This window comes from Salvelinus fontinalis, chromosome 9, assembly GCF_029448725.1.
Source record: "Salvelinus fontinalis isolate EN_2023a chromosome 9, ASM2944872v1, whole genome shotgun sequence".
Lineage (NCBI taxonomy): Eukaryota > Metazoa > Chordata > Actinopteri > Salmoniformes > Salmonidae > Salvelinus > Salvelinus fontinalis.
In genome coordinates, this window is record NC_074673.1 from 40073407 (window position 1) to 40094341 (window position 20935).

Here is a 20935-nt window from a genome sequence, read left to right on the forward strand (position 1 = left end):
CGACCTCAACCCAATTGAGATGATTTGGGATGAGATGGACTGTAAAGTGAAGGAGAAGCAGCCAACAAGTGCTCAGCATATGTGGGAACTACTTCAAGACTGTTGGAAAAGCATTCCAGGTGGTTGAGAGAACGCCAAGAGTGTGCAAAGCTGTTATCAAGGCAAAGGGTGGCTACTTTGAAGAATCTAAAATCTTATTCTACAATGTAGAAAATAGTAAAAATAAATAAAAACCCTGTAATAAGTAGTTGTGTCCAAACTTTTAACTGGTACTACTGTATATGTTCCGGCCCCTGACCATCCACTCAAGAACAAAATCAGCCACAAGCTGAATCTAGTTGGGGATCCTAGTTATAGACCATTTCAGAGAAATAGAACCACTTGATGCTCTGCTTGATAGCAATACAATTGCTTTGCTGTGCTGTGATAAGTACTTTTTTCTTCCCTCCATGCTATTATGATAATACAGGCACTGAATGTAGAATTTGGCTTTAAAAAGTCATTAAGACAGCATTGAATTTACACAAAGAGTACCACTCATCTAATAGCAATGGTTTATTCATGCTGCTAACAATTGAATTGCATAATCTATACATCTGATTCGACTATGTTTAGAAAAAGATTGTCCACCTTGATGCTTTGGAGCTTGTTGATTGGCTATAAATACTGACTGTAGTACTCCCGAGTCCTGACCATACAACTCGACAAGCTCTCTGAAAAATTATATAGATGCCGCTCAGGATGTTAATATCCTTTTTTCCCTAATTAGCTACGCAGTGGTCAACACAATTCAAACCTTCTGTATTATGGGAAATTATGAGGTAACTGAAATGAAAGAATTCAGTATGTCCACAACATCCATCATATTGGTTATAAAATAAGAAGTGTAGGACTGACTGTACTGTTAGTACTAAATCAGCATAGGCTTGAGACTTTGGGGTTGATGCTTTTCTTTAACAGGAAATATTTATAAAAAGCATGTCGGCACTGTGGAGATAACTCCTTCACTTCTCTTACGTATGGAGGCTCACACATTCACTGAAATAAGTTCTATGAAAAGAGAAATGATGTGTGACCTGAAATCTATTGTGGCAAGCATAATAAAAGCCAAGAGAGATAGAATTAGGAGAATAGGTAAAATGGCAGGTCTAGTATGTGGGTGGACCAGGTCAATCGAATGTGAAAGAAGATAGAAGTTTGACACTCTTTAATGTCTCTCAGGACGTTTATTTCCCATGCATAGTTTGGACAAGTGTGTAGTGGAATTTGAGATTGAAATTAAAAAAAGAAAAGATCTGACATTCATTATTACTTTTCCATTAGTAATCATTCACAAAATGTTTTCAATTAATGTGAAAAGGTTGAAATTGATCAGCAACTCTTTCAAGGGATGAGTTTGGACGAGGAAAAGTGCTGTAAAAACAAATACATTACAAAAAAGCCTCTAAAACTAAAACATTCAGCACATTTGTACAACACAGTGCAATATCATGGGGAAATGGTTCTCAGCACTGAGATCCTCGATTTGTCACTTGTTGAAAATGCTAATCGCTTTGAGAAAAGAGAAAGCAATGCAATTGTAAACATTATTGAGTAAGATATGACTGATACAGCACTGTTCAAAACCACAACAGAGCAAAAATCCTCAACTTTTCACTGCCATTTTGTTTTCCAGTTTTTAGAGCAGAGAAACATCTGCCTGTGTAACACAGAGAAGAGAAGAGAACAGCACAAGTAACAAACCGATCCATGTAGATCATCATGAGAGGTAAGGATAGTGGAGCACAGGACCAGCTAACTCAACTCTACGGTAAGGCTGTGCCAGTGTAGCCAGTTCTGACTGAGGAAAGATTGCTTTTCGCAGGTCTATTCAACAACACTCCATAAACAGGGTTGTACAGTTGAAGTCGGAAGTTTACATACACCTTAGCCAAATACATTTAAACTCCCTGTCTTAGGTCAGTTAGGATCACCACTATATTTTAAGAATGCGAAATGTCAGAATAATAGTAGAGAGAATGATTTATTTCAGCTTCTATTTCTTTCATCACATTCCCAGTGGGACAGAAGTTTACATACACTCAATTAGTATTTGGTAGCATTGCCTTTAAATTGTTGAAATTGGGTCAAACGTTTTGGGTAGACTTCCACAAGCTTCCCACAATAAGTTGGGTGAATTCTGTCCCATTCCTCCTGACAAAGCTGCTGTAACGGAGTCAGGTTTGTAGGCCTCCTTGCTCGCACACGCTTTTTGAGTTCTGCTCACAAATGTTCCATAGGATTGAGGTCAGGGCTTTGTGAAGGCCACTCCAATACCTTGACTTTGTTGTCCTTTTTGCCACAACTTTGGAAGTATGCTTGGGGTCATTGTCCATTTGGAAGACCCATTTGCGACCAAGCTTTAACTTCCTGACTGATGTCTTGAGATGTTGCTTCAATATATATATCTACATAGTTTTCCTGCCTCGTGATGCCATCTATTTTGTTAAGTGCACCAGTCCCTCCTGCAGCAAAGCACCCCCACAACATGATGCTGCCACCCCCGTGTTTCACGGTTGGGATGGTGTTCTTCGGCTTGCAAGCATCCCCCTTTTTCCTCCAAACATTTTTGTTTCATCAGACCAGAGGACATTTCTCCAAAATGTACAATCTTTGTCTCCATGTGCAGTTGCAAACCGTAGTCTGGCTTTTTTATGGCGGTTTTGGAGCAGTGGCTTCTTAATGCTGAGCGGCCTTTCAGGTTAGGACTCGTTTTACTGTGGATATAGATACTTTTGTACCCGTTTCCTCCAGCATCTTCACAAGGTCCTTTGCAGTTGTTCTGAGTTTGATGTGCACTTTCCCCCCCAAAGTATGTTCATCTCTAGGAGACAAAACGCGTGTCCTTCCTGAGCGGTATGATGGCTGCGTGGTCCCATGGTGTTTATACTTGCGTACTATTGTTTCTACAGATGAGCGTGGTACCTTCAGGCGTTCGGAAATTGCTCCCAAGGATGAACCAGACTTGTGGAGGTCTACAATTCTTTTTCTGAGGTCTTGGCTGATTTCTTTTGATTTTTCCAGTATGTCAAGCAAAGAGGCAATGAGTTTGAAGGTAGGCCTTGAAATACATCCACAGGTACACCTCCAATTGACTCAAATTATGTCAATTAGCCTATCAGAAGCTTCTAAAGCCATGACATCATTTTCTGGAATTTTCCAAGCTGTTTAAAGGCGCAGTCGACTTAGTGTATGTAAACTTCTGACCCACTGGAATTGTGATACAGTGAATTATACGTGAAATAATCTGTCTGTAAACAATTGTTGGAAAAATTACAAATTAGATGTCCTAACCGACTTGCCAAAACTATAGTTTGTTAACAAGAAATTTGTGGAGTGGTTGAAAAACTAGTTTTAATGACTCCAACCTAAGTGTATTTAAACTAACGACTTCAACTGTATGTGTGTTTGTGTTTTAAACATGACAGTTTTAGGAGCTACAGTATCTACCGTGTGTCTCTCTACAATCTGTGAAATACATCTACTGTCCTTGCCTGTCTCTTACACCTTCTCACATTTTTTCTTCTTCTTTTACTTCATTACCGGAAAAACACAATAGAACAATCACACACTAACAGGTGTCAATTAATCAACATAGATTTAAACGGATCCCATGTCTAATTCAAGCAAGATGGTGGTGTATCAGCAGCTGCAGATTGGCGGATGTAATATGTTCATACAGTAGGAGGTTTGTGGGTTAAAGGTCAGGTTTAATGGGGAGATGGGCGGTGTTGTTTAGGGCATTATAGGAACAGGAAGTGAAGTGTCTTCATCCTGATACTCAGGTCCAGTCATCTTCGTTCTACCAAAATTTAAAACACCAGCATTAAAGAAAAATGCTGACAATAATGAAAATAAGATTCAGTGTCATCCCAGTGATTACTGTGAAAGATATTATATCTACATCTTTACACACCAAGAATGAAACAGTTCCTTCGAAAAGTATGAAAACAATACAAATAAAAAAATACCAATATTTTCAGACGCTAGGTAGTTTTCTGTTGACATGGAATCAGAGATAAATATTTCCCATGCTTTCCCTTGCATTAAGAGAAAATACAATTGTGGTTTTGGAAAAACGAATCTATCCATTTGCAAATATTTCATCTGTAATTGATAACCTTGTGACACCCATTCCTGTAATTCAGCTAAAATGCTTTCTAGTTAACAAAAGAGCCAGTGTTCAAACAAAACCATATAATTATTTTAAAACATCATACACTATGCACAGGTAGGCAGAAATAAAAAGGTAGAGATGGTCAGCTCCATAAGAGGGCCCTGAGGGACAACAGTTGTCCCCACTCACTGACAGGTCATGAGCCTCAACGGCTCAGGAAAAGCAAGTTGTCATGAGCAAGAAATGCTTCAAACAATCACAATCAAATCAAGATAATTGTAATATAAACAGTTAAATTAAGCTTGCTCAGGAGATTAAATGTTGGATCTAAAAGTCCCGTTATCAACATTCTGTGAACCCTGGAGGTGAGAGGGGAGGGAGAGGGCTAGGGGACAGGTATTGAGGTGGTGGGGAAGGGAAGGTGGGCACAAATGTGTGTGCAGGTAGCGTATCTCCGCTCTTAGTGTAATACGAACTTTGACCCATAAGAAGAAATAAGTTACCATAGTAACAATACCGGGAACGTCAGCGTCCGAGCAGCTAACCAGTGCCTGGTGAGTAACAGTCACATTTACTTCAGACAGTCCAGACATGGTGCTATGCCATGGTGGCACTGACACAGGTGAATAGCTGGGGCTGGGCTGTGAGGGGACACTGTGCAGAGACAGGCATGTTCACTTGACGTGCTCAGCGCTGTGGGAGGAACAGTAGTACTTTTTGTGGGCAATGAACGTGGACAGGCTGCTGAACTTGATATTGCACAGCCGGCAGAAGCGGATGTTACCGTTCTGCAAAGGGGAGACCAGGAGGGTCTTGGGTGTGGTAGGTGCCGGGACAGCAACAGGGAGTGGGAGACCCAGGGTGACGGCTGCCCTGTCTGGAAGCAGAGCAACAGCAGCCTGGTGGTTCATAACCCCAACCTCCCTCAGGACCTCAGGCACAGGGGACACAGTCAGGGGGAGGGACCTGGTGGGAGACACAGCAGGAGGGGCTGCTTTGGGGGAGCTGCCACCCCCAGCATGGGGACCCAGGGGGCTAATGTTCACCAGGGGAGAGGAGGAGGAGACAGTGTCCATTCTGACCCGAATGTTGATGCTGTCCCTGCGGGTCTGGAGGCCCAGTTTGGGCGGGGTGGCTGGGGTCTCATCCCTGGGGCTCAGGCTGGGGCTGATGACAGCTGGCTGGCCCTCCAGGTTCAAGACCAGGCCATGCATGGATCTGAAGTGCTCCACCAGGTCACAGGTCACCGCCCTATTGGGAGGGCAGTAGGGGCAGACCACAGGAGGAGAGCCTGGGCATTTGGCTGCAGGGCCGCTGTGAAGGGATGTTGCCTCAGAGCCAGGCAAAGCTGAGGGGTGAGGGCTGGGCGAGGCCCCCTGAGGAGCATTCTCTGTGGGGATCCCATTGGCCTCGGGGGAAGTGGAGGCTGGTCTCTTCAGCCTGTGGAGCGTCTTCAGGGTGTGGGGCTGCAGGGTGGTGGCTGGGCAGTAGTAGGTCTTGTGGGCCAGGTAGTTTTCAATGCTGTTGAAGCTGATGCTACAGGCGGTGCACTTGTGGTAGTCAGTGAGGGGCAGAGCAGAGATGCTGCTGCCCCGTGGGGAGTCCCTCAGACGGGGCCTCTTACTCAGGTCGATTGGGCCATCTCCATCAGGGCTGGTGCTACTGGAAGTGGCTGGACACAGGCCCAAGGCCATGGCTGGAACAGGGGCCTCCAGGACCTTCCCCACTGAGGCAGCAGCCTCCTGCTTCACAGCCAGGCCCAGCCCTGGAGCAGGGGAAAAGGCAATAGCAGCAGCATTGGCTAGGGCCTCAGTCCGAGCCATGTGGATCTCATACATCTTCTTCCTCTTGCGCGTGCGGATGGGCTGAGGCAGGAAGGTGGCTTTGCCAGTGCTTGACCGCTGGTTGGACGGATCGTGGCGCGATGCACAATAGAAGCGCTTGTGGACCGTGTAGTTCTCATGGCGACTGAAGTGAATGTTGCAGGCCTGACAGAAGGTCCTGGTGGGGTCTTCTTCCTGGTCCTCTGCTGAGCAGCTGGGGCTCTGGCTGCCCTCACTGGCCAGGCCTCGTCCTCCTCCACCACCTTCCCCCTCAGAGGAAGAGGAGGACACAGCCTCCTTCACCCCAGGGTTCTCACTTTTCACCTCCACCAGCTTGCCCTCTGTGCCGGTGCTGCCTGGAACAGGGTCTGAGTCACTGTGGGAGGCTGTGGCAGCCTGAGGGGATGAACCGTGTCCGACAGAGGGGACGGTGACCCCTGAGGCCCCCTCCTTCACTGGGCAAGCCACGTCTCCCTGCTGGTGCCTGCTGGAGCAGTAGAGCTTCTTGTGAACGTAGAAGTTGTTGATGTTGTTGAAGGTGATGTCACACTCTAAGCAGGTGGCCCCCTTGTGGACAGTGGCAGTAGTGCCTGCGGGATAGAAGGCTGGTGCTGCCCCAGGGGACACCTGGCCCTGCTTCAGCCGGCTGTGGACCATCTCAGACATCTTGGCCAGGATCTCTGAGGCCTGGGGCAGGATGGCTGCCTCTGGGCTAAAGATGTACTGTGGCAGGAACACTGCTCCTCCAGGCAGCACTGAGCCAGCACCTCCCAGGTGGGCAGGGCTGGAGCCAGGGGTGGGGCTGGTTGGCTCTGCCTTCACGGCCACAGCAAAGGGACTCCTGGGGGAGGTGGAGGTCTGAGAGCACCCTACCCCTGTGTGTCCATGGCTCTTCCCCTCCCGGTCCTCCTCCTCCTGCCCCTCATTCTCAGAGTCCGAGCGCAGCTCCTCTTTGATCCTCATGTCTGTGGGGAGGTGGTCAGGTGGGCTGCAGCCTCGCGGGGTGGCTGAGCTCCCATTGGCCCCAGGGCTGGAGGAGTCAGGGTGGGGTACGCAGGCAGGGGGCTCCGGGTGGTCAGCTGAGGAGGGGGTGCTCTGGCGGGGTGAGGGGCTCCTCTCTGCCGGGACCCTCACCTCCAGGTGTGTGCGAACGTGCTGTTGGAGCTGGCCGGGTGAGTCTGTGATGTGGCCACATATCTGACATTTCAACACAACACCAGAGTCTCCTGGACTTAGACCTGCCACAGAGAGACAGAGACACACACTATTAGAAATTGGTTTCTTACTATTAAACATAACATTAGATCACTGGTGATTATGCTTCATCGCCTATAGGATTGAATCATCATCAATATACCCATAATCTCTCATGGACAGACCCTCCAAAAAACACACGTTATATTGTCACATACCCTGAATAGGTGCTGTGAAATGTGTTATTTTACAGTTTCAGCCATATTAGAACAACACCCCTGGAGCAAAGTAGGGTTAAGTGTCTTGCTCAAGGGCACATTGACAGATTTGTCATCTTGTCGGCTCTTCGAACCAGCGAGCTTTCGGTTACTGGACCAACGCTCTAACCGCAAGGCTACCTGCCGCCCTTACACTATGTAAACATAAAGGGTACTGTAGAATCGGTCTAGAGACAATGGGAAGCATCGGACAGCAGCAGCAGTAGTTCTGGGGCTTGAGTTTTTCGTCACTGGTTATTTGGGTGTACGAGGGAGGTGCTTAAACTTGGGGCGGGGATACGCTTCGAGGTTATTCCTCCGATTGCAGACTACGAGAACCTGGCCATGCTTGATATATCACATTTTTACCGTAGCCAAGTATGCAAAAACGTCTTTTCCCTGTTAGCATTTTTAAGCACAACTGTTGCAGTGGCTTAAAACGAAGGGATGAAATGGACACTGTTAATTCAAAATAGTGTTGAAAACAGCCTCACATATCCATGGTGAGTCTTACACTGCTTTCGTGTGTCAACATGGATGATAAATACAAAGGGGGGGGGGGGGGGGGGCTTTGGCTGAGAGTTTCTGTTTGCGAGGGTGGAGACTTTACAAATCACGTTTTCTAATTTCTAACACGTCTCCCCCAGAACTTAATCAACCATCTGACCAAATTTCACAATATTTTAGTTCTGGGTAACCTATATTAATATACCCATAGAAAACATGGTATCTCTGCATAGTTGCTGTTCTGAAGTAGAGGCAATGCTGTTATCCTCTCACTGCAATTGTAAACAAAAAATGTCAGTCTGTTCATGTATTTACCTGTGGACAGAGGCAGTTTGGGCAGGCCAGGACCTGGGGAGTACACTTCACTGCGCGAGCCAGGCTGACAAACCATGTGACTGGTGACCAGGTGGCTGTAGAGAATGTCCCTCGTGGTGGAGATGAAGCCACAGCCGTGACACACTCCGTTTTGCGTGTCCGTGTGCACCTTCAGGTGACGCTCACAGTTGGCTTTAGTGGTGAAGGCCGACAGGCAGATCAGACACACAAAGGGACGCTCACCTACAGACACACAGGATACAACACAAGAGAGACAGGTCAACAAAAGTGTCTAACGCTAACATACACTGAGTGTACAAAACATTAGGAACACCTTCCTAATATGGAGTTGCACCCCCCTTTGCCCTCAGAACAGCCTCAGGGCATGCTCTACAAGGTGTCGAAAGCGTTCCACAGGGATGCTGGCCCGTGTTGACTGCAATACTTCCCACAGTTGTGTCAAGTCGGCTGGATGTCCTTTGGGTGGTGGACCATTCTTGATTCACAGGGGAAACAGTTAGGCGTGAAAAGCCCAGCAGCGTTGCAGTTCTTGACACAGTCAAACCTGTGTGGCTGGCACCTACTACCATACCCTGTTCAAAGGCACTTAAATATTTTGTCTTGCCCATTCACCCTCTGAATGGCACACACACACAATCCATGTCTCAATTGTCTCAAGGCTTAAAAATCATTCTTTAACTCATCTCCTCCCCTTCATCTACACTGACTGAAATGGATTTAACAAGTGACATCAATAAATCAAATAACATTTTATTTGTCACGTACACATGGTTAGCAGATGTTAAATGCGAGTGTAGCGAAATGCTTGTGCTTCTAGTTCCGACAGTGCAGTAATGTCTAACAAGTAATCTTACAATTCCCCAACAACTACCTAATACACACAAATGTAAAGGAGTGAATGAGAATATGTAGATGTAAGTGTATGGATGAGCAATGGCCGAGGGGCATAGGCAAGGTGCAATAGATGTTATAAAATACAGTATATATATGTGATATGAGTAATGTAAGATATGTAAACATTCTTAAAGTGGCATTATTTAGAGTGGCATTGTATAAAGTGACTAGTGATCCATTTATTAAAGCGGCCTGTGATTGGGTCTCAATGTAGGCAGCAGCCTCTCTGAGTTAGTGATTGCTGTTTAGCAGTCTGATGGGATCATAGCTTTCACCTGGATTCACCTGATCAGTCTATGCCATGGATAGATCATGTTTTGAACATTCAGTGTAGGTCTTTTAACACACAATGACCACCAGTAGACATGCTTACCCTAATAATACAAAAATAGAGAAAAGGTCCTACTGTTATAACTGGCTATTAAAAGTGCAATACTTACACAAATATTCACACTTATGGAATCTGCTTTGAGAGAGAGAGCTAAAGTAATGTTTTGTTAGAGAGGTGACAGTTCTCACCACTGTGTGTCCGCATGTGGATCTCCAGGGAGCTGGCGCTGGGGCAGCTCTTGTTACATTGTGGGAAGGGGCATACACGCTCATTGGGGTAGGAGTCCTTGGGCTTGTCCTGTGGAGGGGAGCAGGAGGACTGCTGCTTCTGCCGGCTGGCACAGTAGTACATGAGGTGGGCCTGGAGGTTCCTCTCACTGCGGTACCAGATCCCACAGTCCTTACACGGGAAGATGTCCTCTGGACCAAGCAAACAAACAACTGTTAACTCTATCCCGGCAACAACCAATCACTTATCAAATGAGTGGTACATAAACAATGCACGAGAGCAGTGAAACTGATTCCATGTGATCCGCTTACACATTAAAACGTTACATAGACACTTTCATGTATACATCATGTTCATTGATGTGTACACACATCACCACACACGCATTCAGCTGCGTCACATGATCGATTCAATTGCGGAGCCGAGAAAAAACACTTGATATTGCTCCGGGGTCTCCAAGGCAACAAGAGCACAGAGGTTGTGGGAGCGAGCGCCCGCCCGCGCGGGGTAATCGTACTGATCTGGTGTCAGGGCTCATGTTAAACAGGCTATTTTTGATAACGTCCGTAATTACCCACAGTCCTCAGCACAGAGCTTCTACAGCAGGAACCGGGGATACGGCTGATCATGTTTTACCCTTTAGCTTGATTTGTGGTGATTAATCATGCACTCATCACAGCATGTCCATGCCTGCTCCCGCTGCTGACTACACTGCCAATAAGGGACTTTATGAAAAAGCGTGAAGGCAATTACAATGCAGTCTACCTCTGAGACCAGGCGGTACAGAGGAGTTACATTGCCACCTTGTGGTGTACTGGGTGAGTGAGAAAATGTGGCACGGTGAACTGTTGCACTTTCATTTATCTAGGTTCAAACATTGAGTCCCTCAGCATCTGTTGTTCACATTGACATTATATACACAGTACAGTAACTGCCAATGCTTTGTGCTATGCATGTGGTCACCATAGACATTAAAACCAGTAGATGGTGTTAGCGCTGACATTCCTATGGAAAACTCCCGATGGCGCATGAAGTATTTGAATTTTTAGCGCCATATTGCTGAATGGGGCTGAATAGCACCAGAAAATAGCTAAAGATCATAGTGAAAGTGGCCTTAACTAGCAAAGGATCATGGTCAATGTAAATACAAATTTGTTCTTAACTGACTTGCCTAGTTAATTAAAGGTTACATTGTACTTGTTTTCATCCTGCCTGAGAGCGTCAACCTGCCTGAGAGTCAACCTTAATGTCAATGGTGTGAGGGCGCGAGCCTCCTTGTAGCATGCCGGCCCGTGATTGGTCTGTGTCAGAACGTGGTCCTGTGTGACGACAAATGTAGTAGTCAGAATGGGTCACTATTTAATTAAATATCTCAATTTGTAGCGAACTTTCAAATAATGTTTGGCCGTTCTGTCGATTGTAATTGACATAGGCTTTTTAGGGCAGAACAGGCCTTTCGGCCCCCTCTAGGTTTCTACGCAGTAGCCGACCAGCAGACCTCGTGACTTCCCTCTCCAGACCGGACACTGGGGTCTTGGGTGCTTACACAGACACATGTACGAAAGCACACAAGACACACTTATAAAAAGAACACATTATTATCCTGAGCAATCTGAAACTCACTGTTGACAACTGCCGTGGCCAAGATGGCTGCCATCCCAGCCTGCTGGGGGAGGAGCTGTATCTCAGAGTGGAGGGATGCTGGGTAGACACCTGTAGGCTCCTCCTTCACCGCTACACCCTGGGTCTTAGAGGGGGACCGTTGCTCCATAGAGGGTGTAGACAGCGTAGCCAGCAGACCGTCCCCTGTGGAGATGTCCTGGGTTACCTTACAATACAGCTCCTCACCTAGGGAGAAGAGATAGAGTCACACACAACAACACACGTCACACCGGGGGCATTAACTGAAACATACATGGTGTTGTACAGTATGTTATCTATGGAATGTATAGTAATCTATAGTAGGTCAAACGATCTCCGTTCTGGTCTCACTCTAATAAGAGACCTCTGATTGTAAACCTGGATAAGAGCACCATAACTAAAAATGTAACAATGCAAATGGTGCAATATCTGCATGAGTGCTGTGTTGATTGTTTGGGCAGTTTGTAGAACCTTGGCTGTAGATGGTACAGTTGGTATCTGTTGCATCAGAGGTTAACAGGACTCTACGGAGCCAGCAGTCTGTGTCCTCACACACCAGGCTCAACCTGGAGATCTGTAGACACACAAATAAACAAACAGAGACCGTCAGACTTGCTCTGGAAACACATGGTCACGTTTTTAATACAGAATGAGGTGCGGCAAATAATTATCATAAGCCATCATCAAGTATCCTCTGATTCTCACACACTTCTTTTCCAAGTCTTTTCTGACAAACCAATTTTGATACAGAACATTACCTACTGAACCTACTGAAAAGTGAGGTTTAACAATGAATTAATCCTGACAATGTCCTCTGAATAAACTGTTCAATAATTAAAGCACATCTAATATACACTACAATAAAGGGACTAATCTTTTCCAGCAGTAAGGGGCAGGCCCGTAACATGGGCAATCAGAAGCATAGAGGGAGAGGAAGGGGAAACAGGCTGAACAAAGACTCACAGAAAAGAGCTATAGACAGGGCATGGAGAAAGAGAGGGAAGGAACAGAGACCCCAGGAGAGAGGAGAAGGTAAGAAAGGAGATCTGATGACGTTGTAGTGCTCCTATTCACCCGGAAGCCATCTCAGGAGCTTTTCTCAATACACGTTGGGACAAAAGGTGTGTGAGTGGAGGGAAGTCATAATCTAGCTGTGTGTGTTGAAGAATGTGTGTCAGTGTCTGCACATGTGTGAGTGCTGCTGAAGCCAGGGCAGGGCAGACCAGAGAGAAACACACACCTGTGCCGTCCTCAGCACAATCTTGTCTTTGTTCAGTGGAGGCTCACAGAGCATTCCACCTGACAATCACTCCCACAGGCTTATCGTGTGTCTGCATGAGACACACACTCATCTACGTACCTCTGTATGTTACGGCACAGTTAAGCAGAGTGCGTTCGTAACCAAATATCTTATAGCAGTCCCAGTAAAATGTTGGTTCAATGATACATTCATGAGAGTGTGTAGTAAAACCATAAACACAGTAGCATTAGGTTGAGCTCCACAACTACCGTATAGTATAGTTGCACAAGGCCTATAGCAGCTCTTCTCCTGTATGGAGTCCTGCGGACATATAGATTCTAGAACACTGTCTCCACTAGGTGGCAGCAGTCATTCAGCAGCAACAGCCCTGACAGACACCGCTTCAGGGGAACCACAGTCAGTCAGTCAGTCTGCTTGCTACAGGGGATACCTTGGTACATATATTCCAACATGGCACCACATGGACTGAAACTTTTTGAGAGAATATGAGGTATGAGTTTAAACTGACGTGTGTACAAGGACTGGGGGTATATGGGGTGAGTTGGGAGGCAAGGGAGGACAGTGGAAGGATTTATTTCTGAATCGGTCTGTTCTAGCCTGAAGACGCTGCGTATTGTATTTCATGGGGAACTTGCGCTGATGTAGAGATATGGCTTCTTTTGTTTTAGTTAGTAACCCAATGCTGGAGCCGTCTGAGCTATAAGTGCTGCTAATTTGTTTCAGACTAATTTATCATAAATCTATCACGATGCTTTGGTATTCACTGAAGAAAAGGCCAGTGTGGTCCGACTTGAGGAAATTTCACAGGAACATTTCACACAAGACTACTGTATATAGGACAGAAAAATAAAACCTTACAACAGAATCAGTTGGGAGTTTTGGACAGTTTGAACAAATGCAAAATGCTCTCAGAGACTCTCTGAGACTAGCAGAGAGAAGATGAGGTGGATATGGTGGTTTAGCTGGCTCTGATCTGGCTTTGGGCCCTGACTGCACTGGGGCTTGAATGATGGCTGGAACCAACACACAGTGAGATAATATGAACTAAAAGACATGGGGCAAGATTGCAGTTTGATAGGATGTGTAATTAACAAAGCCAACAGAGGCTGTGGCCGCCAAAGATTGTTGAGTTAAGAGGAGCAGAGAAGCCTCTAGTATCACATCTCCCTAGCCTAGAGGACATAATCAACAATCACAGTATCAAATTAAACATATAATCAAATGGCAAGTCCCTGCCTCTGAACACACACACACACACACACACACACACACACACACACACACACGCACACACACACACACACACACACACACACACCACCACTAGTGATGTAAACTATCCCACAATGCAGTGTGCAACATCCCTAACTGAAACACTTTCTAAGGAGGAGGGAGAGAACAAGGAGGGCGGAGCCAGAGGAGGACTAAAAGACTAAGAGGAGAAGTGAATGTTGCTCAGCGCTGCCTGCGTTCACCCTGGTGGTCTCCCTAGGATCCAGGCACTTTGAGAGCGCTTCAAGTCCCTCAGTGAGGGAGTCTTTGAGGTGCAGTCTAAGCCCCCTCTTCTGGACCCTCGTCTCTCATGAATATTAATCAGCTCAGCCGGGCTTTAATCTGCCTGATCCCCGCACTGCTGCCGCCGTGACGATAGCAAATCTAATTATTTGGTCTGATATTAACCACCACCAGCCCCCTCCCCACACCATTGCCACCTTCAACTCCCAAACACGCACACACACAGCCTCAGTGCGCACGCACCTCACCGCAGCCCACGACACCCTCTCCTTATCACTCCCAAAAACGCCCTCTTCTCGCACCGATAAAACTTGAATGCAAATGATGCTCGGCTGATTTCATTTCTCTATTCGTTCATTTTGTAGCCCTGTCGTTGCGGAGTTAAAAAGGAATTTAGAATTCTCCCCAGATGCTCTTGTCTGGGGGTTGGAAATGAAGGGAGAAACCTTTCCCTGAACTAAACCCAAGTCTAACCTCGACTCAGATCAATTCAGCTTAATATACAGTTCAATTAAAGCAGAGGAAATAAGAGTACGCCTCCCCCATCCTCCAGTAGATTAGAAGATCATACCACTGTCAACTCTCCACATAGATTTTAATTTGCATACACATCATTGCTACCATAATTTGCTGAATATTCCCTGGTGATTAAAGCAATTATAGAATCCTGTTCTCTGTGGGACCATGAGAAACACAATGGAATGATTGGTCAATAATGAACTTCTATTTCAATGTGTGCATCCTGGAAAATGATATCATCCATGTGTGTTTGAATGTACTCTATGAAGCGGACACAGCTGGACAGACGGAGAAGAAAAGAACAGGAAGGTAGAATAGTCTCTCCTTTCCTGGCCAGTTCAGCTGACTTCCACTGAATTCCACCATAGACCTCCTGACTATTGGGGCTGGCCTGGTCTTTATTCATACTCGTTTTCCCTCTCACTCTCTCTTTCACCCCCTCCTACCATTTACCTCTTCCCCTTCGCTTAATCTTCCCATCCCTCCCGCTCTACAGTACTGTATGGCTAATCATGCCCTCTCTCATCCCTCTCTCTTTCCCATTCCTCAACCTCCCTCTCTCATTCCTACCCCTCTGTCTGCCCTTCTATCTCTATCTATCCCCTTCAGGAAATGGTTTCTTTCCCAAAAGGGGAATGAAGGGGGTACTTACTGTCCCAAACAAAGAGGTCACTGTGTGAATCCTCCAAAAATACAGAGAAGAAAAGGAAGGAAGATAAACATCAGAAACCTACTCAACATCCGCCTCTCACACACATTCTCTCTCTCAACACACACACACACACACACACACACACACACACACACACACACACACATTTCTTTAACACAAATAAATACGCACATTAATACACTAATACATGTGCTTACTGTACAAACACACTGAAACCCATTCCCTTATACTGGTCTGCTCATGCACAGCCACACATCTGCATATACACTATATATACAAAAGTATGTAGACACTCCTTCAAAATAGTGGATTTTTCTACTTCAGCCCCATTGCTGACAGGTGTATACAATCGAGCACACAGCCATGCATTCTCCATAAACAAACATGGCAGTGGAATGGCCTTACTGAAGAGCTCAGTTACTTTCAACTGTGGCACCGTCATAGGACGCCACCTATCCAAAAAGTCAGTTCATCAAGTTTCTGCCCTGCTAGAGCTGTCCCAGTAAACTGTGAGTGCTTTTATTGTGAAGTGGAAACGTCTAGGATCAGAAGTGAAGTGGTAGGCCACACACGCTCACAGAACGGGACTGCTGAGTCCTGAAGCTCGTAAAAATCGCCTGTCTTCAGTTGCAACACTCAGTACCGAGTTCCAAACTTCCTCTGGAAGCAACGTCAACACAATAACTGTTTCCATGGCCAAGCAGCCGCACACAAGCCTAAGATCACCATGCGCAATGCCAAGCGTCGGCTGGAGTGGTGTAAAGCTCGCCGCCATTGGACTCTGGATCAGTGGAAACGCGCTCTCTGGAGTGATGAATCAGTCTTCACCAACTGGCAGTCCAACAGACAAATCTGGGTTTGGTGGATGTTAAGAGAAAGCTACCTGCCGAGTGCATAGTGCCAACTGCAAAGTTTGGTGGAGGAGGAATAATGGTCTGGGACTGTTTTTCATGGTTCGGGCTAGGCCCCTTAGTTCCAGTGAAGGGAAATCATAATACTACAGCATACAGCGCATTCAGGAAGTATTAAGACCCCTTGACTTTTTCCACATTTTGTTACGTTACAGCCTTATTCTGAAATTGATTACATTTAAAAAAATCCTCAATCTACACAATACCCCATAACGACAAAGCGAAAGCAGGTTTTTCAATTTGTTTTGCACATTTATTGAAAATAAAAACAGAAATAACTAATTTAGATAAGTATTCAGACCCTTTGCGATGAGATTCAAAATTGAGCTAAGGTGCATCAATTGATTGGACATGATTTGGAAAGGCACATACCTGTCTATACAAGGTCCAACAGTTGACAATGCATTTCAGAGCAAAAACCAAGCCATGAGGTCGAAGGAATTGTCCGTATAGCTCCAAGACAGGATTGTGTCGAGGCACAGATCTGGGGAAGGGTAACAAAAAATGTCTGCAGCATTGAAGGTCCCCAAGAACACAGTGGCCTCCATCATTCTTAATTGGAAGAAGTTTGGAACCACCAAGACTCGGCCCGGCCAAACTGAGCAAATCGGGGAAATGGGCCTTGGACAGGGAGGTGACCAAGAACCCCATGGTCACTCTGACAGAGCTCCAGAGTTCCTCTGTGGAAATGGGAGAACCTTCCAGAAGGACAACCATCTCCGCAGCACTCCACCAATCAGGCCAGATGGAAGCCACTCCTCAGTAAAAGGCACATGAATGCCCGCTTGGAGTTGGCCAAAAGTCACCTAAAGACACTCAGACCATGAAAAACATGAATATCTGGTCTGATGAAACCAAGATTGAACTATTTGGCCTGAATGCCAAGTGTCACGTCTGGAGGAAATCTCGCACCATCCCTACGGTGAAGCATGGTGGTGGCAGCATCATGATGTGGGGATATTTTTCAGCTGCGGGGACTGGGAGACTGGTCAGGATCGAGGGAAAGATGAACGGAGCAAAGTACAGAGAGATCCTTGATGAAAAATCCCTGAGCGCTCAGGACCTCAGACTGGGGTGAAGGTTCACCTTCCAACAGGACAACAACCCTAAGCACACAGCCAAGACAAGGCAGGAGAGGCTTCGGAACAAGTCTCTGAATGTCATTGACTGGCCCAGCCATCGCCCAGACTTGAACTCGATCAAACATATCTAGAGAGACCTGAAAAAGAGCTTGAGAGGATCTGCAGAGAGGAATGTGAGAAACTCCCCAAATACAGCTCTGCCAAGTTTGTAGTGTCATATCCAAGAAGATTCGAGGCTGTAATCTATTCCAAAGGTGCTTCAACAAAGTACTGAGTAAAGGGTCTGAATACTTATGTAAATGTTATAGTTTCAGTACATGTTTTCTAAATGTGCAAACATTTCTAAAAACCTGTTTGCTTTGTCATTATGGGGTATTGTGTGTAGATTGATGTGGAAAAAAATGTAACAAAATGTGGAAAAAATAAAGGGGTCTGAATATTTTCAGAATACACTGTACAAATGACATTCTAAACAATTATGTGCCTCCAACTTTCTGGCAACAGTTTCGGGAAGGCCCTTTTCTTGTTTCAGCATGACAATGCCCCCCGTGCACAAACCGAGGTTCAGACAGAAATGGTTTGTCGAGATCAGTGTGGAAGAACTTGACTGGCCTGCACAGAGCCCTGACCTCAACCCCATTGAACACCTTTGGGATTAATTGGAATGCCGACTATGAGCTAGGCCTAATTGCCCAACATCAGTGCCTGGCCTCACTAATGCTCGTGGCTTAATGGAAGCATGTCCCCACAGCAATGTTACAACATCTAGTGGAAAGCCTTCCCAGAAGAGTAGAGGCTGTTATAGCAGCAAAGGGGGACCAACTCCATATTAATGCCCATGATTTTGAAATGAGATGTTCAACGAGCAAGTGTCCACATACTTTTGGTCATGTAGTGTGCCTCCAAGAAAACATAATCCAGGTTTGATGAGCTGCATGCAAATGACATGTAAAAATATAAAACTGCGATACTTAAAACAGGCAAGATAAGAGATTTGAAAATGAGGCACTCTTGGAAAGCGGGCTCCAGAACTGCCGGAGATGAGCCTCGGAGATAGGTTTTCCCTCTCTCCTTTACTCTCCGCCCCGCAGAAGCCAGTGCAGATGACAGCGAGCTGCAGATACCAGCCCAGTCACAGGGACTGAGTGATGAGAATAAGCACCCCCTCCCCATCAACTCCATCTCTCCATTCCCACCTCTTTCCATTCCATCTCCCTTCCTCTCTGGCACTACCTTCATCCTTTTGCTGGCTTTTGCCATTGCTCTTTCCTATCATTTCTATTTTCCTCCCTTTTGCCTCTCTACTTGCCCCTACCATAGTCCACCTACTTGGTCCATTCCCTTTCGCTAGTCAACATCTTCTCAGTGTCTGGCAGGGGCAGGAAGAGGGAGAGATGCCATAGTGGAAGTGTCTGATGAAGAATGTAGGCCTCTGTCCTCCTGTGAGCTCTAAGCGCTGTAGTACAACCTCAGGTCCTTGTTGCCAATGAACGTATACATGGACGTGCTCTCAACATATCTGCCATCAAGATTAAGCTAGTTTAGTGCACTTTATTATCATAGACATTCAGGAGCGATCAAGAGGGTGACAAGTGCTAAATTACAGATTTGGGGTCTTCTGGAGCGACTGTTTAAATTAAGATCTAATTTGAGAGGGCAGGGTGCAGAAGGCTGCCAAAGACCGTCTCTGTTGATAAATTCAGATCAACTGGAGAGATTTACCAGGAGGTAAACAAACACTGCTAGATAGAGAATGAGAGAGAGTGAGAAGATTCTCACCTTCACTCGTCCTTCGTAGGGAACGACAGAGCAGTGAGGGGGAGAGACTCCCCAAAAGTGTGTTTGCAAGCCGTGGGTGGCGGGCCTTATCATTTGAGTTCTCCTGGAGAGATTATTGGGGGATTAGTGCTAACGCTTGTTTCTAAAACATGATGAAAAGACGTTCCGCACGTGATAACGCTTTGAACTCCACACTCCGCTCCTTCTAGGATCATGCCTCTAGGCTTCGTTTCCGCGAAAGACAGGAGGGTGAAGAGTGGGAACAAAAGTGATGCGTAAGTTGAGTTGCTTCTGCAGTGGTGTGTGCTCGGCAGAAGATGGTTTGGAGGAGTATCACTCAAACTAAGGTCAAATTATAAAGCATGATGCTCTTTTCCTTGTTGAAGCATTGTCATTATGAAGTTATTCTAACTTGTTTGATACCACCAAATCATCACTACATATCAGGTGTAACCTACTAATCTTAAGACTATTTTGACCAAATATAATCATCATTTGATCAATTTGTGATGCAATCAAAATGAGGGGAACTATATCAGATGAGTCTGATCCAATCAGAAAATACACACCTCAGTTGCCATGAGACGTGGACATGTTCACTGAACGACAAACTCCCAGCAATCTAAGGCAACCTGATCAGCTCATCAGTAAACATTATTACACTGTGTACCAAAGTCCAACATCCATATCAGACAGAATATATTTAAATAGATTTTAATGCCTCTTTCTCAAGAGATGCAAATTACAGGATTTCCATATGACACACACACAGCCCAGTGACATTGATAATCTAATGAGTGAGATCTCTTTAAGAGAGACCTGTCATGGATATCAACTCACTATCCAACCCGTTTCCTTAGAACTGACTGCCGCTCATGATCCCCACCCACACAAAGCAACAAACATATGCCCGAGCGAACACACACATTTCTCGTAGAAGAATGGTGTCAATCCCTCCAATAGAGTTCCAGACACTTGTAGGTTCTATGCCAAGGTGCATTGAATATGTTCTGACCCGTGGTGGCCTAACGCCCTATTAAGACACTTTATGTTGGTGTTTCCTTTATTTTGGCAGTTACCTGTATATCAGATCAAAAGAGAACAGGTCTTATATTAGCTAGGATCTATGTTTGTTGTGTGAGAGTGCACTAGTGTGCAGTGTGTGTGGGTGTTCAAAGTGAACGCTTGTCTTGTTGTGTTACAGGGTAGGCCCGTATTAAACTGATAGCTTATCTGGCAAGATCAAATAAGAAGCACATTTGCTCAGAGAAGGCAGAGCACAGCAGGCAGGTTTGGCATGGATCTGCAGGTCTGCCAGGCGAGGCGAGGCCAGGCGGGTGGTGCCAAGTCACCATGTGATGTGATGAGGGGCAGAACCCCAGGGCTCCAGACGCCACTGCAGGCTGCATGACACCACCACTGGGACAGGTCTGAGGTGGAAAGTGACAGAGAGGAGGTCACACTAACAGGACAGCACATGGCATACTGCCATGAAACCAACACTGAATGTCTCTTTTCTGTTATAAAAACATAATCTTGTAGCTGAATCAGGTAACCCTTTGTCCAATCCCCTACACATAATATTCACTACTGAGGCCAATCAAGCAGAAAGGTTGGTAATACGTGGAACTCAATCACAGCAAAATAAACAAAAGTTAGCTGTGTAAATTGGGTATTTGGAATTGTTTAGGCTGTCAATGTTGAATCTTTACACAGTAGACGATGGCAATAATCATGCAAAGCCAAATGAGTTGCACATCCATTGTAAGCACCAGTAGTTTATTAATAATAATTGGTCTCTTTATAGTGGGAGAGAACGCAGCAGAAA

The 20935-nt window shown here is 45.8% G+C and overlaps 1 protein-coding gene across 1 annotated transcript in view; it reads right to left on the bottom strand.

Annotated features, from left to right (window-relative positions):
• Positions 1-1206: 1206 nt before the first annotated feature.
• The window catches only part of LOC129862568 (zinc finger protein ZFPM1-like), an 88685-nt gene continuing 68956 nt past the window's right edge, over positions 1207-20935 (bottom strand). Inside the window, exons 5-9 of the mRNA XM_055934348.1 lie at positions 11839-11941; positions 11350-11574; positions 9687-9917; positions 8253-8495; positions 1207-7217 (exon numbers count right to left, since the gene is read on the bottom strand). Coding sequence (XP_055790323.1) covers positions 4831-7217; positions 8253-8495; positions 9687-9917; positions 11350-11574; positions 11839-11941 — 3189 coding nt within the window. The 3' untranslated portion in view covers positions 1207-4830. The remainder of the gene's footprint in view (positions 7218-8252; positions 8496-9686; positions 9918-11349; positions 11575-11838; positions 11942-20935) is intronic.